The sequence below is a fragment of the Brettanomyces nanus genome, chromosome 1, assembly GCF_011074865.1.
Source record: "Brettanomyces nanus chromosome 1, complete sequence".
NCBI lineage: Eukaryota > Fungi > Ascomycota > Pichiomycetes > Pichiales > Pichiaceae > Brettanomyces > Brettanomyces nanus.
In genome coordinates, this window is record NC_052374.1 from 722,830 (window position 1) to 743,084 (window position 20,255).

At 42.1% G+C, this 20,255-nt stretch overlaps 7 protein-coding genes across 7 annotated transcripts; 4 read left to right on the forward strand and 3 right to left on the reverse strand.

Annotated features, from left to right (window-relative positions):
• Positions 1 to 5: 5 nt before the first annotated feature.
• Positions 6 to 1,814, reverse strand: FOA43_000340 (uncharacterized protein; the record flags this gene model as incomplete). Its single annotated transcript, XM_038920673.1, has 1 exon — positions 6 to 1,814. One exon carries the CDS (start codon positions 1,812 to 1,814, stop codon positions 6 to 8), a length of 1,809 nt encoding a protein of 602 aa, XP_038776601.1.
• Positions 1,815 to 2,462: 648 nt separating this feature from the next.
• On the forward strand, positions 2,463 to 3,740 carry FOA43_000341 (uncharacterized protein; the record flags this gene model as incomplete). The annotated part of the gene is made up of 1 exon (XM_038920674.1): positions 2,463 to 3,740. One exon carries the CDS (start codon positions 2,463 to 2,465, stop codon positions 3,738 to 3,740), a length of 1,278 nt encoding a protein of 425 aa, XP_038776602.1.
• A 659-nt stretch (positions 3,741 to 4,399) lies between these two features.
• Positions 4,400 to 7,633, forward strand: FOA43_000342 (uncharacterized protein; the record flags this gene model as incomplete). Its single annotated transcript, XM_038920675.1, has 1 exon — positions 4,400 to 7,633. One exon carries the CDS (start codon positions 4,400 to 4,402, stop codon positions 7,631 to 7,633), a length of 3,234 nt encoding a protein of 1,077 aa, XP_038776603.1.
• Positions 7,634 to 7,761: 128 nt separating this feature from the next.
• FOA43_000343 (uncharacterized protein) lies at positions 7,762 to 10,386 on the reverse strand (the record flags this gene model as incomplete). Its single annotated transcript, XM_038920676.1, has 1 exon — positions 7,762 to 10,386. The coding sequence occupies one exon, from the start codon at positions 10,384 to 10,386 to the stop codon at positions 7,762 to 7,764; it is 2,625 nt and encodes an 874-aa protein (XP_038776604.1).
• Positions 10,387 to 10,839: 453 nt separating this feature from the next.
• FOA43_000344 (uncharacterized protein) lies at positions 10,840 to 12,015 on the forward strand (the record flags this gene model as incomplete). Its single annotated transcript, XM_038920677.1, has 1 exon — positions 10,840 to 12,015. One exon carries the CDS (start codon positions 10,840 to 10,842, stop codon positions 12,013 to 12,015), a length of 1,176 nt encoding a protein of 391 aa, XP_038776605.1.
• Positions 12,016 to 12,075: 60 nt separating this feature from the next.
• Positions 12,076 to 17,753, reverse strand: FOA43_000345 (uncharacterized protein; the record flags this gene model as incomplete). Its single annotated transcript, XM_038920678.1, has 2 exons — positions 12,076 to 17,729; positions 17,750 to 17,753. 2 exons carry the CDS (start codon positions 17,751 to 17,753, stop codon positions 12,076 to 12,078), a joined length of 5,658 nt encoding a protein of 1,885 aa, XP_038776606.1.
• Positions 17,754 to 18,675: 922 nt separating this feature from the next.
• On the forward strand, positions 18,676 to 20,253 carry FOA43_000346 (uncharacterized protein; the record flags this gene model as incomplete). The annotated part of the gene is made up of 1 exon (XM_038920679.1): positions 18,676 to 20,253. The coding sequence occupies one exon, from the start codon at positions 18,676 to 18,678 to the stop codon at positions 20,251 to 20,253; it is 1,578 nt and encodes a 525-aa protein (XP_038776607.1).
• Between the last annotated feature and the right edge of the window lie 2 nt (positions 20,254 to 20,255).

The window sequence follows — 20,255 nt, forward strand, 5'->3', positions numbered from 1 at the left end:
AATGATTATAGTGCTTTTGCTCTGCAAATCGGGCAGGTATTGTCGTTTATCAACCACTCATCGACGCATTCTCGATGGAAAGCATGCTTGCATTTCAACTTCCTTCCTGGATCTCCTTCCTGGTAACCGATCATACAAATGGGACATCTTTCTCCCACATCGTAATATGCGTACTGCTCCTCGTCCCGCATTTCATCCGTTTTCTCTTTCCATGAACAGTCAAATTTGGAAGCTTGTTTGAATATGCACATCGATCGAGTATGTTTGGCCAATTCGTGAACGGTTAGGTGACAATTCTTTGTCATTACTCTGAAAAGCGAACTTCTAAACTCGTCCAATCCATTAGCACCACCACCCACAGAAGTAGTATCAAATATGTTATCTGTGTCATCTTCAGTGTTATGACCCCTCACATAGTTTGTAAGTAGACTAATGAACAATGGCATTGCACCGAGCATAGAGTCATTGGCATTGTAATGATGAGCCATGACTATTATAATCCACGACCTATAGGTGTTCGGAGGTAGTGAATGTTCTTCTGGTTGAGTTGGTGTAGAAGCAGTTTCACTATAATTACTGCTACTGCGAGATGGCGGTGCGGCAGATCCACTGAGTGGAATACCAGCAGCCTCAAATGGATTAGTCACATGCGATATTATACTGTCAGCAGATATGGTGTCATTATCCTCATCTGCATTGACATCATTACTATGTCTCCAGTTTTGACTATTCACACTAATTAGTCCCACTATCATAGCAGGAACTACGGCCGTCTCATTTCTCGGCACGGATGAGCTACTGAATTGAAAGGCACGAAAAAAGCTAAGGTTCTGTCCCTGGCCCGCCTGTGACCCCAATTCACGTTGCAATAAATGTTCGCTGTTGAGTCCCACAAGAAATTCTGCAAATGTTGTATCTTCAACATTGGCATCATCTTCTTCGTCAGTCAAATTTGTCCGATCTATTCTGGTGCCGTTATATCGGCTCATAATTTCGTCTTGACTCAGTGTTTCAGTCTCTGAATTTGCTGCTGAGGGATCATTTTGTAGCAATCGTCTCAAAGTACTTATGGTAACACTCTCCAAAAGAGTGGAAAGTGTTTGGAATTGAACAACCATACCTATATCCATGTCCCTAACAACATTCTCGTACTGTTCGTTGACGATGTGCCTGCGTCTACTATGACGGAGGCCATCAAATCCTGGATCTGGATCCAGTATAGCTCTGCGCAAGTGCTCGTAGTACTCGTTTGAAGGTGGCGTATCATCATTAGGAATTATGTTGCTGTTATCAGAAGCAGAGATAGTGGATGTGGTAGCTGTAGATTCCTGTAATTGTCTCAACGTTTGGCCGGCAAGCTGATGTCTTCTCGAATCCCCTAAATCAGGTAGGGATATGGGCGTTTGAGATCCTGCTGGAGGCGGATACAACCCCTGATTGAGGGGAACTGTATTACGGCGAGCTGACGAGGTAGAAGACGCTTGCGAAGATCGGTTGGGGGAGCGGGAATCGCTATCAGAATCCTGCAAGGGAATGTAATCTACCCGAGAAGCAATATGTGGCAGTTCTGATCTCGATAACTGCTCTTGTAATGAGTTGCGATGAGAACTTCTCCTCAAAGGATTGAAAAAATGATGATTCCTTTTATGTTTGCGAGAGAATTTCAGTGAGAAAGATGAAAGCCGTCTAGATCTAGTGGACACCGAAGGAACATCGGAAGTACCGGTATCGTTAAGAGATGAAGAAGTATAGGGATGAAAGATTGGGGGTGAAGATGATGACAACGGAGACGAATGTGATAACGATTGACCCATTCTATGCTCGCTTAACAATTAGTAAGCGGTTGCAGGTACGATGAAGATATAGAGACTCAGATGGGCGTCAGACAAGTCTAAGTGGATAATATGATCGCAATCAATTTTCTCCTTAATTAAGAGTTTGAACAAGAATCGTAATACGAGCCGATGAGAAAAATGATACGTTCTTTTGAATGGTCAAATAAAAGTAAATCTAAACTTGCAAAAAGGAGTTTTGTTATCGTGCGTGGAATAAACGGAGATAATAGCGAGGAGGAAAAACTACCCAGTATAAAGATTAAGGCGCTTAGACCCAACGAACCAGGAGTCTAGAATACGACGCTCAATCGGAAAAAACTAAAACCGTCCTGTATTAAAATACATGATTAAGCTTTACAAAGATATCCTTGTATGACTAGCCTTGTTAGTCTGTCATTTCTCTTATTTAACTCAAACGGCTCTGAAACAATGCACAAGGTAAGGGTTCGCGCAAATCAGACATTTCGCCGGAAACGGTAATTTGGGGATCACACCGGCAAGTCTTGAAACTGGTACAAAACTGATTCATGCCCTTTAAAATTAGCATAAATGGAAGATCAATTCCGGGTTTTTAGTTAAAGGGATATAATATGTAGCTTATTTCTTTTCATTTTGATCTTCCTGGTAATGAATTCCAATAAACTCGTCCTTACGGGCGTAAATATTGTTGCTCAGGATGAGATAACGACAACCACGACAACCAGTACAACTACGGTGACTCAGTGGAGCAGAGTACCAATAAAAGGCCATATTTATAGACGAGAGCTTGCAGAATTAGCAAATCCATCCAGTACTTTGACCAGCTACACTGGTACCTCTACAAACTCCTTGGCTTCTTCAACAGATTTAAATGGAATACTCTCTGATAATACAGCGGGTCATATTTCTAAAGCACCTTTGATTATAGCCATTGTTATTCCATTGTGCGTCGCAGTCATTGGTATTGCTGCATTATTATATTGGTATTTTTACTGCTACAGAAAGAGAGTTAAGAAACACAGCTGGAATGATTCAATCATCCATAATTACAACAATTATCATGTCACAGGAGAGAAATTTCAGGAATTTGCTACTAAGGACGATCCATTCTCTCTGGAAAATGCAGAATGGGAGCTGCCCCAGAAATGCAAAGGATCCAATAAATATTCTACGGCCGGTTCAGCAACATCAGGAAGTTTATCCACCTTCTCCTTACGATCGAAAGTACCGTCACTTCCCTGTAGAACGTCAGCCGCTGGAAAAGGTGAAAAACTAGAAGAGATGTCCACAAATTACAGAATCAAGAATATGACTGCAGTTCCTCATAAATTGATTCAGACTCCAACCAGTGCCATCAAAAAATTCTTTAACAGAAAAAGCATGGCTGCCACCATTGAGAACCAGAGGACCAGTCTGAGTGAAAATTTACCAAAACCTAAGCGAGCAGCATTGAAAAGTCTCACATTAGTTGATCGTCTGAATGACATGATGCGGAAAAGAATAACACCAAAGACACTTAAAGCAGACGTTTCTACGACTGATAAAGAAAATTTGAGACCTCAGATAGTAACTGTAAGGCAAATTAGCAAGGTGCCTATTCTATGCGATCCAAGCAAAGGGAGAAAGATGAGCGATCAAAGGAGAAGAAAGGAAAAGCAAGAAAAGGCAGCCGTAAGTTATAAAAGTTTTCAAATGTCACTAGAGACACTGACATCGGATCCCACTGAAATTTACATTGTTGTCCTGGAGTACGAGGCTCATCTTCCCGACGAAATGGATTTAGAACTTGGCGAGCACTGCGTGGTAGAGCTGAAACATCAGGACGGATGGTGTCTAGCAGCTAAAATTGACAACGACAGACATGCATATAAAAAAGGTGTTGTTCCGGTGCTTTGTCTTCAACTCATAGACGACCAAGGAAGTTAATTAGATTTACTGTATATCAATTTGCAACCAGTCTTTCTTTTTCGCATACTTTTTTTTTTGTTTTGACGAGTAGCAAAATCCGTCGTTGGGAAGGAAAACGAGTGATGACCTCATCATCTGGTAACTCACACCTTCTCAACTCGTCCTAAGTATGCGTTAAAGTAGTGGCTTCAAGTAGCAGTAATTGGTTTCACTACACACATCTTTTTTATTCAGTTAGTGTTACTCCACACACCGATCCTACCCTTTCTATCACCGAGAACCTGCAACACTCAGCCCCCTTGACGGTGACGTAACTCCGTATTCTCTATCAATCAGAAAAAAAAAAACCAACAATCCATGCATCTCTTCCATCTTATTTTTTTCCGTGCTTTCTTTTTTTTTTTATTCGCTTGTTCGTTTTCATTCGCGCGTTATGAGTGTGGACAATAAATTAATTGGGGCTTTTTTTCTCGCGTTCGAGTTTTCTCTTGTTTTTTTGGGGCAAGGGGATTATTGATATTTATATTTCGATACCTTCTTTTGCATATTCTCTTCTTACTTCGAACGAACCAATCTCAATATTGAGCACCTTTGACTTAGGTAATCAATCGGCACGCTAGCTAAAGCCAAAATTACCCGCAAAAGCGTGCACCTTGGCCTAAATAATCAGCAGGATTATGCAGAAACTAAGAGCATTTTCAAGAAACTCGGGCTTCGGATCACATTCGCCGTCTCCCGAGCCTAGTCAATATACATCTCCATCTTTTGATGATAGCGAGGCTCCTGGCTCACCTACTCCGATGACAATGGAGGGTAAAGGAGAATTGAGTCCTGAGATGGCTCCTATAGTGACGCTACTTTCCGCCCAAGCCAACCGGAAATACCATGAAGGTTTTTTTATGCTATTGAAAGACCTCAACTCCGCTGGTCAGCCAGCCGATAGACGCTGGGTGGAGGTTTATGCAATACTCATTGGCAATGAACTTTCCTACTGGGATGCTTCTATTATGAAGAATGGTGATCTTAATACAGAAAATAAACCATCCTATATAAACTTCTCTGATGCGGTCATAAAGCCTATGGTATCTCTTCCTTCTAGTCAGGGACCTATGGCTAATGTCATCATTGTTTCCACTACTCTAAAGAATCGTTTTATTCTTCAATTTTCGTCAACTGAACAGTTTCGTCGCTGGCATAGTGCTCTCAGGTTGGCTGCTTTTGAGTACAAGTCTCTTCAGGAGGCATATACTGCTGCACTATTGTCTGCGAGAGGTTCACTTCTGTCCAATATTCGTGTCATATTGGCTGAAACTAAATTTGCTCATGAAGACTGGACCAGTGTTCGGTTTGGTACGGGAATGCCCTGGAAGAGGTGTTACTGTGTTATAGAGCCTCCAAAAAAACGATCCAAGAAGCACAAGACAGGGGATAAATTTCAGGGTCATGCAGTGTTTTATGAGAGTGAAAAGAAAAATAAGAAGTTGATTATGGCAACAATTATGTCTGCAGAGAGTGTTTACGCCGTGTACCCACGTAACTACACAGTCATTGATCATAGTACTATGCTTAAGCTTGACGGTGAGATACTGTTTGAGAAAAGCGAAGGTTCAAAACGTTGTTCCATATTTATGATGCCGGAACAACATTCTGCCGTTCCAGGTTATGATACTTTGATCCGGTTTTTGATTCCTCTTATGGATGCCTTCAAACTATATGGACGTCCTCAGAGGATGAATGCCGATAAGACAGATCCTCATTCGCTTCTTTTTGCACTTCCAGTGCTTCCCAATGTTCATTACTTGGAGACACAGGATATTATGCAACTTACTTCAAGTGCTTCTTCATTGGCGTGGGATATTCCGCAATGGGACACCTCTATAAAGCAAATTATACAGGTCAAGATGAGTAAAGGGTATACTGGTTGTGGATCTGCTGATGGTGTTATCGGTGCTGTCAACTTTTTAGATGCTTCCAAGGATATGGCTTCCGGAAAGATACGCACAATCTCAGCCTCTTCGACAGCAGCAAGACCTAAAATGCTTAGCAGTAAGCTTTCGCTGATGAGTTCATCTCAGTCCTCCATTGGCACCTCTTTTGCTACCTCGTCTGAAACTGCAGAGAAATTTGATCATGCTACTGTCCCGAGAATACAATTGGGTGATGATGGTAACAATGGGGATGAGAATAACTCGGTGGTTCAGACAAAGTCCATTTTATCTACTCATCCACTTCCGAACTTACCTGCATTTGATATGTATCCCGAGAGTGGTGAACGGGAAGCTCAGCAGTTTGAAAGTATGTATCCAATTGAAAGTGGGAAACCTAATTTAGAATCCCCTGACAGGAAATTGGATACCAAGCATCACTACCAGACTACTCAGCATTCCCCCACTGCATCCGATCGTAGCTCACTTGATGCTCGCGCATCATATCTCTCCTCGCAAGAAGGGACACGGGCTTCGCACTCTAGGGCATCTGGTGAAGGCGGCAAGATTGTGAGTATCTATAAGAAATATGCGCAATTACCACCTCCTGGCGACAAGACTCTAACTAACCTTACCGGTGCTCTTTCTTTAGATTCTAAAGGTGACGCTTCTAAAGATGCCGAGGAGGAAGATTTATATCCCCAGGACGAGAGCAGTCCCGATATTCCTGCTGAATGGAAGCAATCCGACCAATTTGGCGGTCCTTCTTCTGCAGATAAATATCATTCTCCTAACAGACTATATCCGGAGAATCGGGAGTCCGCTGAATCTAGTGGTTCCAATGGGGCCTCTGATGATTCTGACTTTCAGCTCCCTGTGTTGAAAAGTAACCAGACCGGGATGCTCTCACCTTTTACAGAATTCCATGAGTCTTTTAACCATTCCATGAAGGACAATTTGAAATATCCAAACAATTTCAACCGGATACCTGCTTCAATAGGCGCTGCAACGTCTTTACATTCTCAAATTTTGCCTAAACAGCAGAGGTCAGAAGGATCACCTGGCAATGCTGCTCCTTCTCGTCAATCTGCACAACAGATGCAAGAGCTGCGTTCGGCAGCAAAGCATAAGCTTCAAAGGAGGGCACCACCTTCCATGGAGGGACGTGCACCTGCACATAACGTTGCTCCTCAAAGTATTGTATATGAAAAGCCTCGAAATCCATATCTAAAAACTACCGGCAATGGGAGTTCATCTTCTCTTGGATATCACACACCTGTGAATCAGCAGCAGCCACCTTCTAATCCACCACCTCTCGAACAGGAGGCTCCGGGTCATAACCTTACTGCTGAAGCAAGAAATCTGCGGATGCCTCCATTGTTTGATAACTACTCTGGAGATGCAGACCCTCGATATAATCATACTACTGGCCCAAGTCCTCAAAGTGGCTCTTATGGCAGGGCGAATCAAGAGCCAAGCAGAAATCGAAATTATTGGCCTTCTGCCAAACAGCAGGAACAGCAAATGCAACAACCTCGGCTCGACAATAATGGGCTCGTTCAAGCAGGACACGTGTACAACGATAACTCTCCTAGGCTGCAACAACGCCAGGCTCAGGCTCAGGCTCAGGCTCAAATGGAGGTACATTCTCAGTCCCAGCAGCTGCGCCAACAGCAGCCATCACAGCAGTATCAGCATTTTCAACAGAACCCACAGCAACATGAAAAACAAAATTACCAATATCAGGACCCACATCAAGTGCAGTATCCAGATAATCCTTATATGCAATCACCCGGTACTCCACACCATCATAATCATCATGTGCAGAACCCGTATGACTCTCCTCAGAGACTGGCGACACAACAAGTCCAGCAATCCTCCACGCAGCAAAAAGCATACACTGCTGGCGGTAAGGGGCCTTATGCACACGCCAATTTTACCAATAATGCAAGTCAAGGCTACACTAAAAACCCATACGCAGGTTAAAGCACTGGATGTTTCACCGTGCGTTTTACTTCGATTAAAGATATAAAAAATGTATTATTACAATCATTGATTTAGATATGAATGTAATATCGAGAATGAACCTCTTATTGCAATATAACGCGAACCGTTCACTTCTCCATATCGTTGACAATCTCCAATACTTTCTTAACTTGACCTATCTCTGGATCAGGATCATTCTCCACACTTAACAGTAAACTTCCTAGCAATTTATCGTCAATATCATCAGGCTTCGAGCCAATACAAAGACTGATCACTCTCTTGAATTGTTGCTCTAATTCTTGAGATGACGACCTTCGTGCCTTCGTTCTCTCTATGAGGAGCTGATTGTTTTTTTTGTAAGCATCGATGCGTGCACGTAACACTACTTTTGGTGGTAAGTCTACGGGGGCTCCACTCTTTCGATTCTCGTCCATTTTATTTTTCACCACGTTCAACAAATCCTCTGGTTTCATACTCTGAAGCAATCCAATGGCATCCGAATTACCCTCCTCGTAAGCAGATATATGACCGTTCTGTGTGCTCTCCTCATTTTGTTTCTTCTCTGTCAATAGCTGCTCTATGTTTCTTTCCACTTCAGTAAACACAGGCCAGACAGTAAAAGGTTCGTCGGCATCAAAATTACCCGAGAAATTAGACGAATTAAGAGGTAACGATTTGACATCCTCACTAAATCTCTCGTCTTCTTCTTGAATAGCACCGTCTAGATTTCCTACCTTGGTCTTCAAATCTGTAATAGTACGCACAAGTTTTTGTAATTGCTCATATTGCTTACGTCTTTCAGAAAGCTTTAAAGTTTTCTCTCTAAGGGTAGGATGCAGACCATTTATCTGCTTTGTCTTTTCTTTCATCTCGTCCTGGAAATCCTCACCCAATTTTTCAACAAACTGACGAATAGATTCGAGAATCCTTAGACTATTACTAGTTTCAGGATAACTTTTCTGGTTCATTTCCGACTGTTCAAGCATAGTCTGTGAATCCATCTTATCATTATTTTGTTCCTGAGATATGGAATGATTTTGCTGTGGTTTTAATGAATTATTCCCATCATCGTCATCATCGCCGTCACTCTCGCCGTTACTATCTCCTCGATAAGTTGTTGTAGTCGTCAATGGCCAACGAACACTTATACCACAATCGACCGGTCTGACGCCAGCTTTGTTTGCCTTTGTAGGATCCGCACCCACCTCAAGAAGCTGTTGAATTATATGCTTATTGCCCACCATGGCAGCTATATTGAGACATGTATCACCATTCCGGTCCGGTATATTGACCACATCTTGCATGAATTTAGTAAGACTAAGAGCCTGATTACCAGGTAACATAGGACCTCTTTTCACAACCCATTCAAGTAAAGTTTCCAAATAATACTTACAAGCATCGCTGCATCCCTTCCGTCCGCATGTATAAGCAATGTGATGCAATACAGTACGACCTTTATGGTCCAAAACAGTTATCACCGGATAAAGATAATCCAGCAGTTTGTCGAAACAAACTGCCTCATAACAATTAGTAGCATGGACAGCTCTTACAAGGGCTGTTTGCCCATCATCATCACCACGAAGTCTGTTCGCACCTCTCTGAACTAAATCCTTTACCAATGGCACCCTGCCTAAAGTTGCAGCCAGGTGTAATGCCGTTTGTCCGTTATCGTCTATCGGAGTATCAATATTGACACCGTTTAATTGTGATTCATCCCCACCAACAATTTCAAGTAGCGTAACATCCTTCTGATTCGGAAGAAAAAGTGAAGACAGAATAACTTTCGATTTTTCATCGACTAGGGTTTCAGAAGCAGGTTTCAACGCAAAGGGTGCATTCGGATTGGCCAATCGTGTATCATGGTCAAATGTGTGCAACGGAGAAGGTTTGTCGTGGGAAAACTTGAGTCGCTTAGTAGGTGAATCAGAAGATGGTTGTTTCGAGGCAGTATGACCAGATCCATTTCCAGATGTAACATCAGCATCTGCTTCTGTCATAGTGGAATAGCTCCTTGATAACTGTATTTTTGAAAAAGTCTGAACCTCGCTGACAACAGGATTATACAGTAGTAAAGGCTTCAAAACATCATATATATCATAGCGTCTTGAAAGAGAAACGGCACGATCGTATGGAATCCAAGTACCCTGATACCGTCCAAATCCTCCTTGAACCTTTTCGTGTGGTCCCTGATATATTTCAGTCTCAAGCAATTTGTACCTTCTGGATCTATCAAGACCTACCAATTTGAGGATTTGGGTAGCATTGAAGAACGAGTCTTTCACTCTTCTCATGATCGGACACTGGTTGACTTCCATTTCAAATACATCGATACCTGAATACGCAGCGCGGTACACTGGTGTTACATGGTATGTTGCATCAGTAGAAATTATAGGTGCATGTGGCTGAGATTCATCTCCATTATGCTTGGCCGACGATTGCACTTCGGGGGGTAGATACGATTTTGGGTGTAGCTGGTGCTGTGACGATGATTGCGACTGCGATTCCGACTGCAACTGTAATTCAGCCTGTAACTGGTTAGTGGATATCTGCGAGTTCGTCTGAGATTCTGATGGCTTTACCAAATGTATACTTGAAATACTACCGGCGTCAATAGTGCTGTCCTTATCTATACTTGCTATGGAACCGTTTGGAAGCTGTGACTCAGCCTGCAGTTGCACATCCTCATGCTGAGGTAGAGAGCTCGATATCGATGGCAATTGGAGTTTCCCTGAAACGACTGAATTGTGTTCCATAATTAAGGTTTACCCTATCAACGAGCTATACAAATAAGAATGATACCAAGGAAATACACATGGAAATTATCCTCTCGCCAACTCGATTCCATTTTCCTGACGCGTTACTTAACTTTTTTTTTTCAAGTGTGGCCGGCAGGCCAATCCGCTCAAGCGTGGGAATATTACAGAAACTGCTATCAGAAGTTGATCAATAAGCCTATTCGAAGAAAAATGAAAATCAGCTCTTCAATCATGTTAGTATAGCCACCTCCATGTAGAGCTTAAAAATATCAACATCCACTCTGTTGTCGTGATCTTTCCTCCCCTTCAGACCCCTTCTCTTCAGACTCCTTCATCCCCCAACTTAGGTAAGTAGTGTATCAACCAAATAGCATTTCACCCGATAAGAATATAGCAGATTCCTATTTATGAACATATTTAGAGAACTTTAGTTCTTCTAGTAGTCCAATTATGTCCGAACAGCAAGAGTTACCGAAAGACATTCGTAAGGTTGTTGGTCCATATATTAAAAGGGCGAACGAATTGGAGCGATTTCAGCCTATTATTGCATATTTTGCAAAGATGTACAGCGCTCAAATTATATTAGAAGGACAGTACCACTTAAAATCGCAGGAAGTGGCTAATTATACAGAGTCTTTACTGAACGAAATTGAGAGCAGTAGGAATGAGCTAGAAAAAACCAGTGATCAAATTGCAGACGTTCTTGCTGATAAAGAAAAGAGCTTCAAAATGGTTCTTGGTTTCAGTAATGTGATATTTAACAAGGCAGATAAGCAGGTGCAAACACACAATTGTAGTAAACAGACGGCACTGGATTTCAAAGCATCGATTGATTTTTACAATTTATTGCAATTATGGAGTGAGCTATTTGAAGCTGAAAGGGAGGGGATTGAAAAGAGGATTAAGTATGCTAAGTTTCAATGTGCCAGAATTCTCAAGTCTATGAAAATGGATGAAGATCCCAATGAGTACGTCACAGCAGATGATGAGGCAGAATTGGCGAACATGGAGAATAATTCTCGAAATACGAGTACTGTGGATTCTTCTGCCACAACTCCAGAGACCACCACTAGTCAGCTCGACCTCCTCGATACTCCTTCTGTGATCCGCAACGAAACGGAAAAACCTTTTGCATCGGAGCTTACCCTTACTAAAGTTAACCTTGAATTGCCAAAGCCTCCCGCAGATATTGAAGGAGAAATCAATCTACCTGTGGCACCTGTTCTCATAAAAGGAGAGAAAAATAGTCTCGGGCTACCGTCTGCCCCCATTTATAGGTCGCCAAAGAATAACCTTGACCATAAATCAACTACCTCCAAATCAACAAATGAAGATGAACTTGAATCGCCATCAAAACAGAAGCCGAATGTTAAGTCAGATGCAACTGAAAGAAAAGTCAAGCTAGCGCACCCACATAATACTTCTGGTCCTGCTATTATTTCGACCCCAGTCCAAGCCGTTCATCCAAAGTCCAAAGATGACGTTGATGAAATATGGCAACAAGAGGAAGTGATATCACATGCTCAGAAAAGGGCACGCTTTGCCATTAGCGCACTTAATTACGAGGACATTTCCACCGCTATTAGCGAGCTTGAGGCTGCACTAAAACTTCTAAGAGGTAGCTAGACTTGATGTGTATATGAAATATCTAATTGATAAAAATACGTACTTGTATTAGTTCTGCAATCATTCGAAGCTTTCTGGGGCATCATTGAATTCAGCATCCTCACCACCGCTCTCTTTCTTAAACTCATCAGATTCTGATCCTTCTTCCACTACCGGACTTGAGTCCAAATCAAGACGCGATTTGGAAGTATAATATGATCCAGAACGTGAGATTGAATCAAGCTCAACCGAGCTCACCGAGCTAGCCCTAGAGCTTTGTTGCAGACGGCGCTTCATTCTATCGCTAAGTTTGAAATCGCTCAACCTGAACTGTAAGTCACTATTCGAGGCTGTGGGTGAGACAGTATGGTTCTGCTGAGCTAACTTCATCAAGAGATCGTGAGTCCTATTACGAATATTTTCCTCTTCTTTATCTTCTGATGACAATTCAACTGGAGAAGCATCCTCAACACCTAAACTCATACCAGTATCAGTCTCAACAGGAGATAACGGTAAAGAAGCAGCTGCAGAAGCACCAACCTGAGACTTAGCCGAATGCTTTTTGGCCCACTCTCTAATTTTAGCTGACGTTGGCTCTGATCTAAGAGGTCCTGTCTGCCTTAACTGTTCGAGGAACTTCTCCATGTCGGAATTCTTTGATAAGCCTCCTTCCTGTTCTAGTTTCTTTTCCTTTTCTCTTTCGTCATTCATTCTTTGCATACTGATCTCATATAACCTGTTTCTTTCCTCCGCTTCTCTATTTTCCTTGGACGCCTTCTCGAAACTTTCCACAAACTCACTGAACTTGCTGAAAAAGGTATTTCTGGCAAATTCATCACTTCCAGGGTCTTCACCAAAATATCTCATCACCGTATCAAATCTGTCAAGTACTATCTTCATCCTGTCGTTCAGAAGTTCAGCCTTGGATCTGGCAGTAGGTAATCGGCGAAGAACCACCTTGAGGAACCTGTCTTCTGGATGGAACTTGTCAGGGTTACTGAGATTGCCATTTTGCAGTGAGGAGTCAATATTTTTCACGGTAGTAATGAACATCTGGCAATCTGCTCTTGTCTGTTCAATACTGATCTTGGAAGCAGCAAATGTGGGCTTGAGGTCGCTAACAAATTGTTCTAAATCAGGATAATTCTTGTGGATTATCTTCTCCACATAGTGAAGAAACGATAATGTGTTCTTGCCATCCTTGAGAAAATTAAGGCGCTGAAGAGTACTCAACTTGAAACCCATGGCTTGCTTGGATGTGTCATTCATGTAGTTACCCACAATCAAAATAATATCAAATACACGGCGCAGTGTATCTGATTTCTCCAACCTGTCCAATGCCAAATCAACCTTTTCGAGCTTGACAACCAAATCATCGTAGTCCTTCTCAAATGTAAGCATTGTGTTCAGTGCACGCATCCTAGATCTCCAATAGTGATGCAAGTTATAAATCAACTCCAAGTAGATACGGTCTGCCCGTGCCAAATCTGCGGGATCCTTATCTGGTTTTTGAGGTTGGCCAGACTGCCAATCAGTAGAATAAGGTTCAAAATTCTTCGTCATATTAACAGATATGTCATTTAGCTCGGGCTTTGCCAGAAACTCGAGTAAGGCCGGCTTATCTAACACATCCAAATCACAGCGAAGAATTTTGAGAACTACCATCTTGTCTGATAGCGATGAGAACGAATGCAAGCAGATTCCAAACTGCTGAGAGATATCTGTCTTTAAAAAGGTAATCTTGTTTGCCTCTTCCTTCTTTCTTCTGGCAATTCTTTTAGCCTCTTTAGCCGCAAAAATAATCTCAATCTCATCAAACACACCGTTATGTAGCAGCTGTCTTGCCATCTCCTCAGATCCCATATTTGCCCAGAATGAGTCCTCTGTGTCTTCAAGTTTCTCCCAATGAAGTTGTTTTAACTTCTTCTTCGGTCTCGGAAGCATATCGAAAGGACCAGTTTCCACGATAGGTGAAGGTGAAGGAGTAGGGGTTCTCGGCTTGCCAGTGGGCAGTGGAGGCGGGGCCGGAATAGGAGAAGATCTAGTGGATGAAGAATCCAGTGAAAGGGGAAGCGGTGGTGGTGGTGGTGGTGGTGGTGTTGACGATATCTTAGCAGCAGTAGGCGACTCTTCATCTACCTTCTTTGTAAACATCGAAGGAAGTGGAGGAGGTGGGGGTGGAGGTAAAGCAGCTTCCTTTTTAACCACGCACTTGACCGGCGAAGATTTGGCGCTCACCAGGGGAGCAGAATATGAAGATGATGCTGTGCTAGAATCTGAAGAACCAGAACGGCGTGAAGGCAACACCTGCACAGTCTTCTTCGGTTGGATATCGTGATGATGATGATGATGATGATGATGATGACGATATCGAGATGGCGTGCTTGCGGGGCCTGTAGTATGAGTTGTACTATCATCTCCTTCTTCGTCTGATTCAGATGATAAATATTCCAAAGAGATGGATGCATTGTTCAGCTTATGTCTAACCTTTTCGGATACCTTGTGCTGACTGGCAATTTTAGAAGAGTCGTTGCCAGTATAATCTGATTCCCTACCAGTCATAGTGTGCGCACCAGAAGGGACTCGGACGTCTACACCCACTTCGTTCTCATCAGCATCAAAAGCAAAGCTGGTATCAATATCATCCGTGACGGCACTTAATGATCTTTCATTAAAATGGCCAGCGGAAGAGGATGACTTCGAAGTTTTATGCGAATTTCTCCCACTGATATAGCTCTTGCTGTGATTGGCACCACTTGATTCCGACACGGCAGGTATACCAACCTTGTTTTGCTTTGAATGATTGCTCAAAATTTTAACACCAGAGTTATCTCTGCTGGCATCAGCATTAGAACTCATGTTAGTGCTTGCATTCACGCCCTGAGTAAACTTTGCATTAACAGGTACGCTAGAGACACTCAAAGGATCCATTGATTTTTGTTTAGTATTTCTAATCTGGCTAGCGCGTTCAGCAGGATTAAGAGGTACAGCAGAAATAGGTAGTCTGAATTTTGGAGCATTCTCCTGCGGATGCGAAGGGCCGGCCTCACCAATAGCAGCCTGGCGTGCAACTTTCCTTTCCAATTCCCCAAGAAATGGACGCATGCTCTCTTTATCCATTTTCTTTGCGGAAATACTCAGTAAGGATCCAGTAGAGTTCGAATAGTCAGCTTTTGGTTGCACTTTCTTTCCCTTTGAATATTTATCCTCAAACTTGGAGAGTAGATTATAGGTGCTAGAAAGAGCGGCAGGATCATCTCCAGCTGTAGCCAGCTGCTCCTTCAATTTCTGACAAAGGCCCTCAATAGTGTCAAGTTCCTGGTTTAATTGCGCAGAATGTTCTTTGGGTTTATGATACTTCGGGTCCAACGTCATATGCGATGAACGCTCCTCATCTTCCGATTCTGTATTTCTCAAGTCCTCCATGTACTGCTGCAACTTTGTAAGTCTATCCAAAGCCTCCACCTTGTGCAATTTCATGTCTTCTCTATGGGCCAAATCTCCCTGTACTTTAATTACTTTATTGGCATCTTTCTGAAGCAGATCTAGTTTCCTTCTGAGCTTGGTAAGCGTCTCCAAATCAGTCTCTCTGCCCGTTTTTACTGGAGGTTCCGGTATCTGCTCGCTAAATTCTTCGAAGTCCATGTTTTCCAAGTCACGTGCTTCACGTTCCAGTAAGTCCATTTTCAGACGTAGATCACGGAGTCTAGCACTTGGCTCGACACCTGTCGATCCAAGGCGGCGAGATTCCATTTTACTCTTATCCACGCGTGTTTTCAATCGTTTCTCTAGTTCTGTCACCGTAGACGACCTACCAGAATATGGAATGGAAGATTCTGGAGTAGGGGCATTCCCACTCGGCGAAACTGAAAGAGCAGATTGATTCGAAGCAAGAGGTACTTGTCCACCGTTTATACCCTGATAGCTATGAAGCAACAATAACATCTCTCTCATTTCCATCTCTTGCTGATGCTTATCCAATATACGTTTCCTTTTAAGTTCCGACACTTCTTTATCCCTATCGTCAAGCTTTTCACGCAGACGGGTGAGAATTAGGCTTCTCTCAGTAAGTTCCTTTTTCATATCTTCAACAACACCCTTAGAACCTTCATTAAGTTGCTGAAGAGCAATATCCTTTTCTGCCTCTGCCTCTTCAACTCTCTTTTTAGCTTCACTCGCTTCTGACATTGCCTTACGTGCTAGCTCGTCAGTATGATAAGACGCGATGAGCTTGTTTATTGAAATATTCATATCAGTATCATCATCTCCAGATACCATAGTAATATTGTTAATAAAATTGTCCACCAATTTGAGATTTCTGCTAACCTGTTCTGGATCAGCTTCTGTCAGATTGCCCGACTGGCTCACAAACATGTTCTGCATGATCGAAAGCAAGTATTTACCGACATCTGAGCCTCTGTTTTTTTTCCACATCGACACAAAAAGACTCACCGGATCATTGAATTCAATATTATCGTTACGAAACTCTTCCATCTGTCGTAGCTCTGCCTGATCTTCTTGCTCGGCAGCCTCGATACTAGCGATACTGTGATTGACTTCAGCATTATTCAAGCCTCTAAAGCACTCAAATATCTCTCTCAATCCAGAGCTAATAAACAACCTGCGCATCCTCGTCCTCTGAGCCAGCGCTCCAGACTTCTGAATTAATGTATTGATAAGTAAAAGCGTTGAAAGCGCATATTCAGCGAGGAATGTGTTGTTTACGGTTCCAGAGTACCTAAACTCCTGATAAGCGCCCACTTTAGAGCCCATGCGACCCCTGCCTTGAAGTAAACGGAGCACTCCCCAGAGCCATACCTCATACCGTTTGATTTTGTCTCTATTTGTGAGGATGTATTGTGAACGCTGATCTAAGATACCCAAGTTGCCAGACTCCACATAAAGATCATGAATAAACCTGAAGTGGACGTTTTTGTTCATGGGCCGGCTCATTGTTTTGTATATTGTATCACTGTATGATGTTTTGTGATAGAAGTAGGTAATGATGTCTGTTGCCCATTTTCGAATCTGCGGTTTACCAGAAAATAAGCCGCCAAAAATTGACTGTATAAAGATATCACTCTTCTTCAGATCTTCTATGCCAATGGTAAGGTCAGCAATTACTTTGATGCAACGGAATAGTCTCATTTCTTTCTCCAGAATAATGGCATACTCCTCAGAGATGTTTGTGAACAGCTTTCTGGAAATATGTTCACTATTATCCGCTGGCTGCTCAGGCTTCACAATTTCCTCATCTTTCGGAAGAGTAGGATACGTTTTGTAAAGATTATTTAGTACGTTGCAAAGGCAGAGAGCACCCTCTTGATGAAGAAACTCTTCTGTCCATGTGATCTCCTCTGAACTGAGACAAATATCTAACTCTTTTAACTGTTGAAGAGAAATCTCGTTACTTATGAGTTGCCCCACATAAAAAGTAGGGTCTGAATGACGAATCAATGATTCTGTTTGCTGCTGCTGTTGATACAGCAGCTTGGACTTTCGAGAAGAACCAGAAGTGGACATGGTAGAATATCTTTTAGGAGGCATGAATGCTACCTCCTCTTGCTGTTTCATTTTTTGCTTCTTGAACTCAGCTAACTTGTGTTGGCGAATAAGCATCCATTTCCTATCAGGAGAATAGTTTTCCATCTGATGACGCGCCTTTTCAGGTAAACTTCCAAAGTCACGACTTGTCATCACCTCTTCAAACATTTGCTCGATTTCTTTGACGGAATCTGGTGGATCCATTTGAAACTCATCTGATATGGTATGCCGATGAGCCTTCTTGAACGCCGTTCCCCCAAGTTTCTTGGTATGCGTGGAGGAGAGTGTATAAACAGAATTTCTGGAATTAGACAACGAACTTGAATGCGTATTCATTCGGGAAAGTGGTAAATCCTCACTGGAAGTTGTTTCCCCAGATATATTCCTTGTTTTTGATCTTGAAAAGAAGCCGGATTTAGTCGGTGTCCCCGTCGAAGACGAGAATGTCGTGCTTTGCTTGGACGAGGAAGAGTCGGCAGTCTTGGAGGACCGTCGCACACTCATCAAGGATCCCATGAACCCGTCGGAATGCTTTGTTTCCTTCATGATTCTGGTCTAGCTGTATTGAAAAAGCAATTGAATAGGCACGCAATCTCGGATCTCGTAGTAATAGCGGAAGTAGCGGGGTACGGAGATGACAAAAACAAGGTTTCGATTGCTGATTACCACACCTTAAAGCTCGTGTGAAATACCCACAATTAAACTAATTCTTCAATTAAAATATAACGCGAAGAAAATTGACTGTTATATCCTTATGGTAAAAAGATGATGGACCGGTACACTTATATTGGTGATTCTAAGTGAAGAACCTTTTTTTTTTTTTTCGCTAGCTTGTAAAATCTTCCTTCGAACGTTTCGCGTTGGTGACACCAAAAAAAATTAAGGAGGGATAAATTATGAGAGAAGAAATTATTTCACTCATTCTATTTGACATACGTTCGACTTTTGTTATCAGTGGAAAAGAGGAGAAAATATCAAATTAATCGTCGCGGATTATAGGTCTATCGACCCTGATATTATGTCACAAGCCCATAAGCAGTCTTTATAGAACGTCATAGCTACATCGATTGAGATCAAGTGTTATTAATATCTTAAAGCTTTCTACTGAATGTGTCCCTTTGCTTTTTATTTTTTTAGATGCCAGATCATTACAAGCCAATAGAACAAGATTTGGGCGAGCTGATATCTGGAGACTTTAATGGTTGGGAGAATACATCAAAGGATCATGAAGGAATTGTAGACTCCATTAAGGATCATGGTGAAAATGATCAGTCTAAGGACGCTCAATTACGAAACCAAGGGGATGATGGAAGAGATAGTCAATTAGATGACGATATATTTGTGGGTGCTAGTCAGGAGTTTGATAACTCTACTGATGCCAGCTTTGAGCAATTCGACGTAGAGGAAGGACACTACGATGCACACCCGTTTGTGATAGCCAATCAGAGTTCTGCAGGCAATTTGAAGTCAGCTTTCTTTAACATGACTAACTCAATCATTGGGGCAGGTATAGTTGGTATTCCCAGAGCTTTAAAAAATATGGGTTTACTGAGTGGAATTGTGCTGCTTATAGTTTTGGCATTATTGAATGACTGGACTTTGAGGCTCATTATTCTGAACACGAAGCTTTCAGGTGCAAAAACCTACACAGGATTTGTGACCAAGAATTTTGGAAGGATTGGTAAGATTGTGGTCCTTTTGTCTCAAGGTTTGTTTGCCTTTGGGGGAAGTGTAGGTTTTGCGGTCATTATTGGAGACTCTATACCGCATGTCCTAAGAAGTCTCTTCAGTGAGGCTACGAAGAATTCCAAGTTTGTCGATTTCATTCTTAGCAGAAATGTCATTATTGTCTTTTGTGTTGTTTTCTTCTCCTATCCATTGTCATTGGTTCGTGATATATCAAAGCTTGCCAAGGCTAGTGGTCTTGCATTAATTAGCATGCTTATTATCATCATCATTGTTGTCATTAGGGGACCAAGTATGCCGTCCAATATTCGTGGTACTATAAGTGGTGCTGATTGGTTTATTCAAAACGGACTTTTCAAGGGTATCAGTGTTGTTTCCTTTGCAATGGTATGCCATCACAATACCACTTTTATTTATGATTCTATTCGCAAGCCTACTTTGGATAGATTCAATGCCTTAACACATATGTCTTGTTTGGTTTCTAGTGTTCTCTGCGCTATAATGGGTTTATCTGGTTATCTAACTTTTGCATCAAAAACAAAGGGTAACGTTTTAAACAACTTTCCGGCAGATGATTGGGTTGTCAACATTGCCAGATTCTGTTTTGGCTTGAATATGCTCACGACTTTCCCCCTTGAAATTTACGTTGTCAGAGAGGTGGTGAAGGATTTGATGACTATTTATGGGCAAATAAGGCGAAGAGATCCATCATACAAGATTGAAAAATTATCAACCTCTCAACATGTTGCTGTTACGTCCCTCGTTTCCTTCCTTCCAATGGTGATCTCTCTTTTCACGTGTAACTTAGGCGCAGTGCTCGAATTGGTTGGTGCTACTTCTGCTTCTATGATAGCCTATATTCTTCCGCCTCTTTGCTACGATAAGATGACTAAAAGGAACAAAACATTTGTTCAAAGAATACCACCCATTGCCTGTATTGTATTTGGATTTGTGGTTATGATCGTTTCATCAATTCAGACTTTAAGTGATTCATTTAGTGGGAAAGATAGAAGTCACTGCGTGGAATAGAC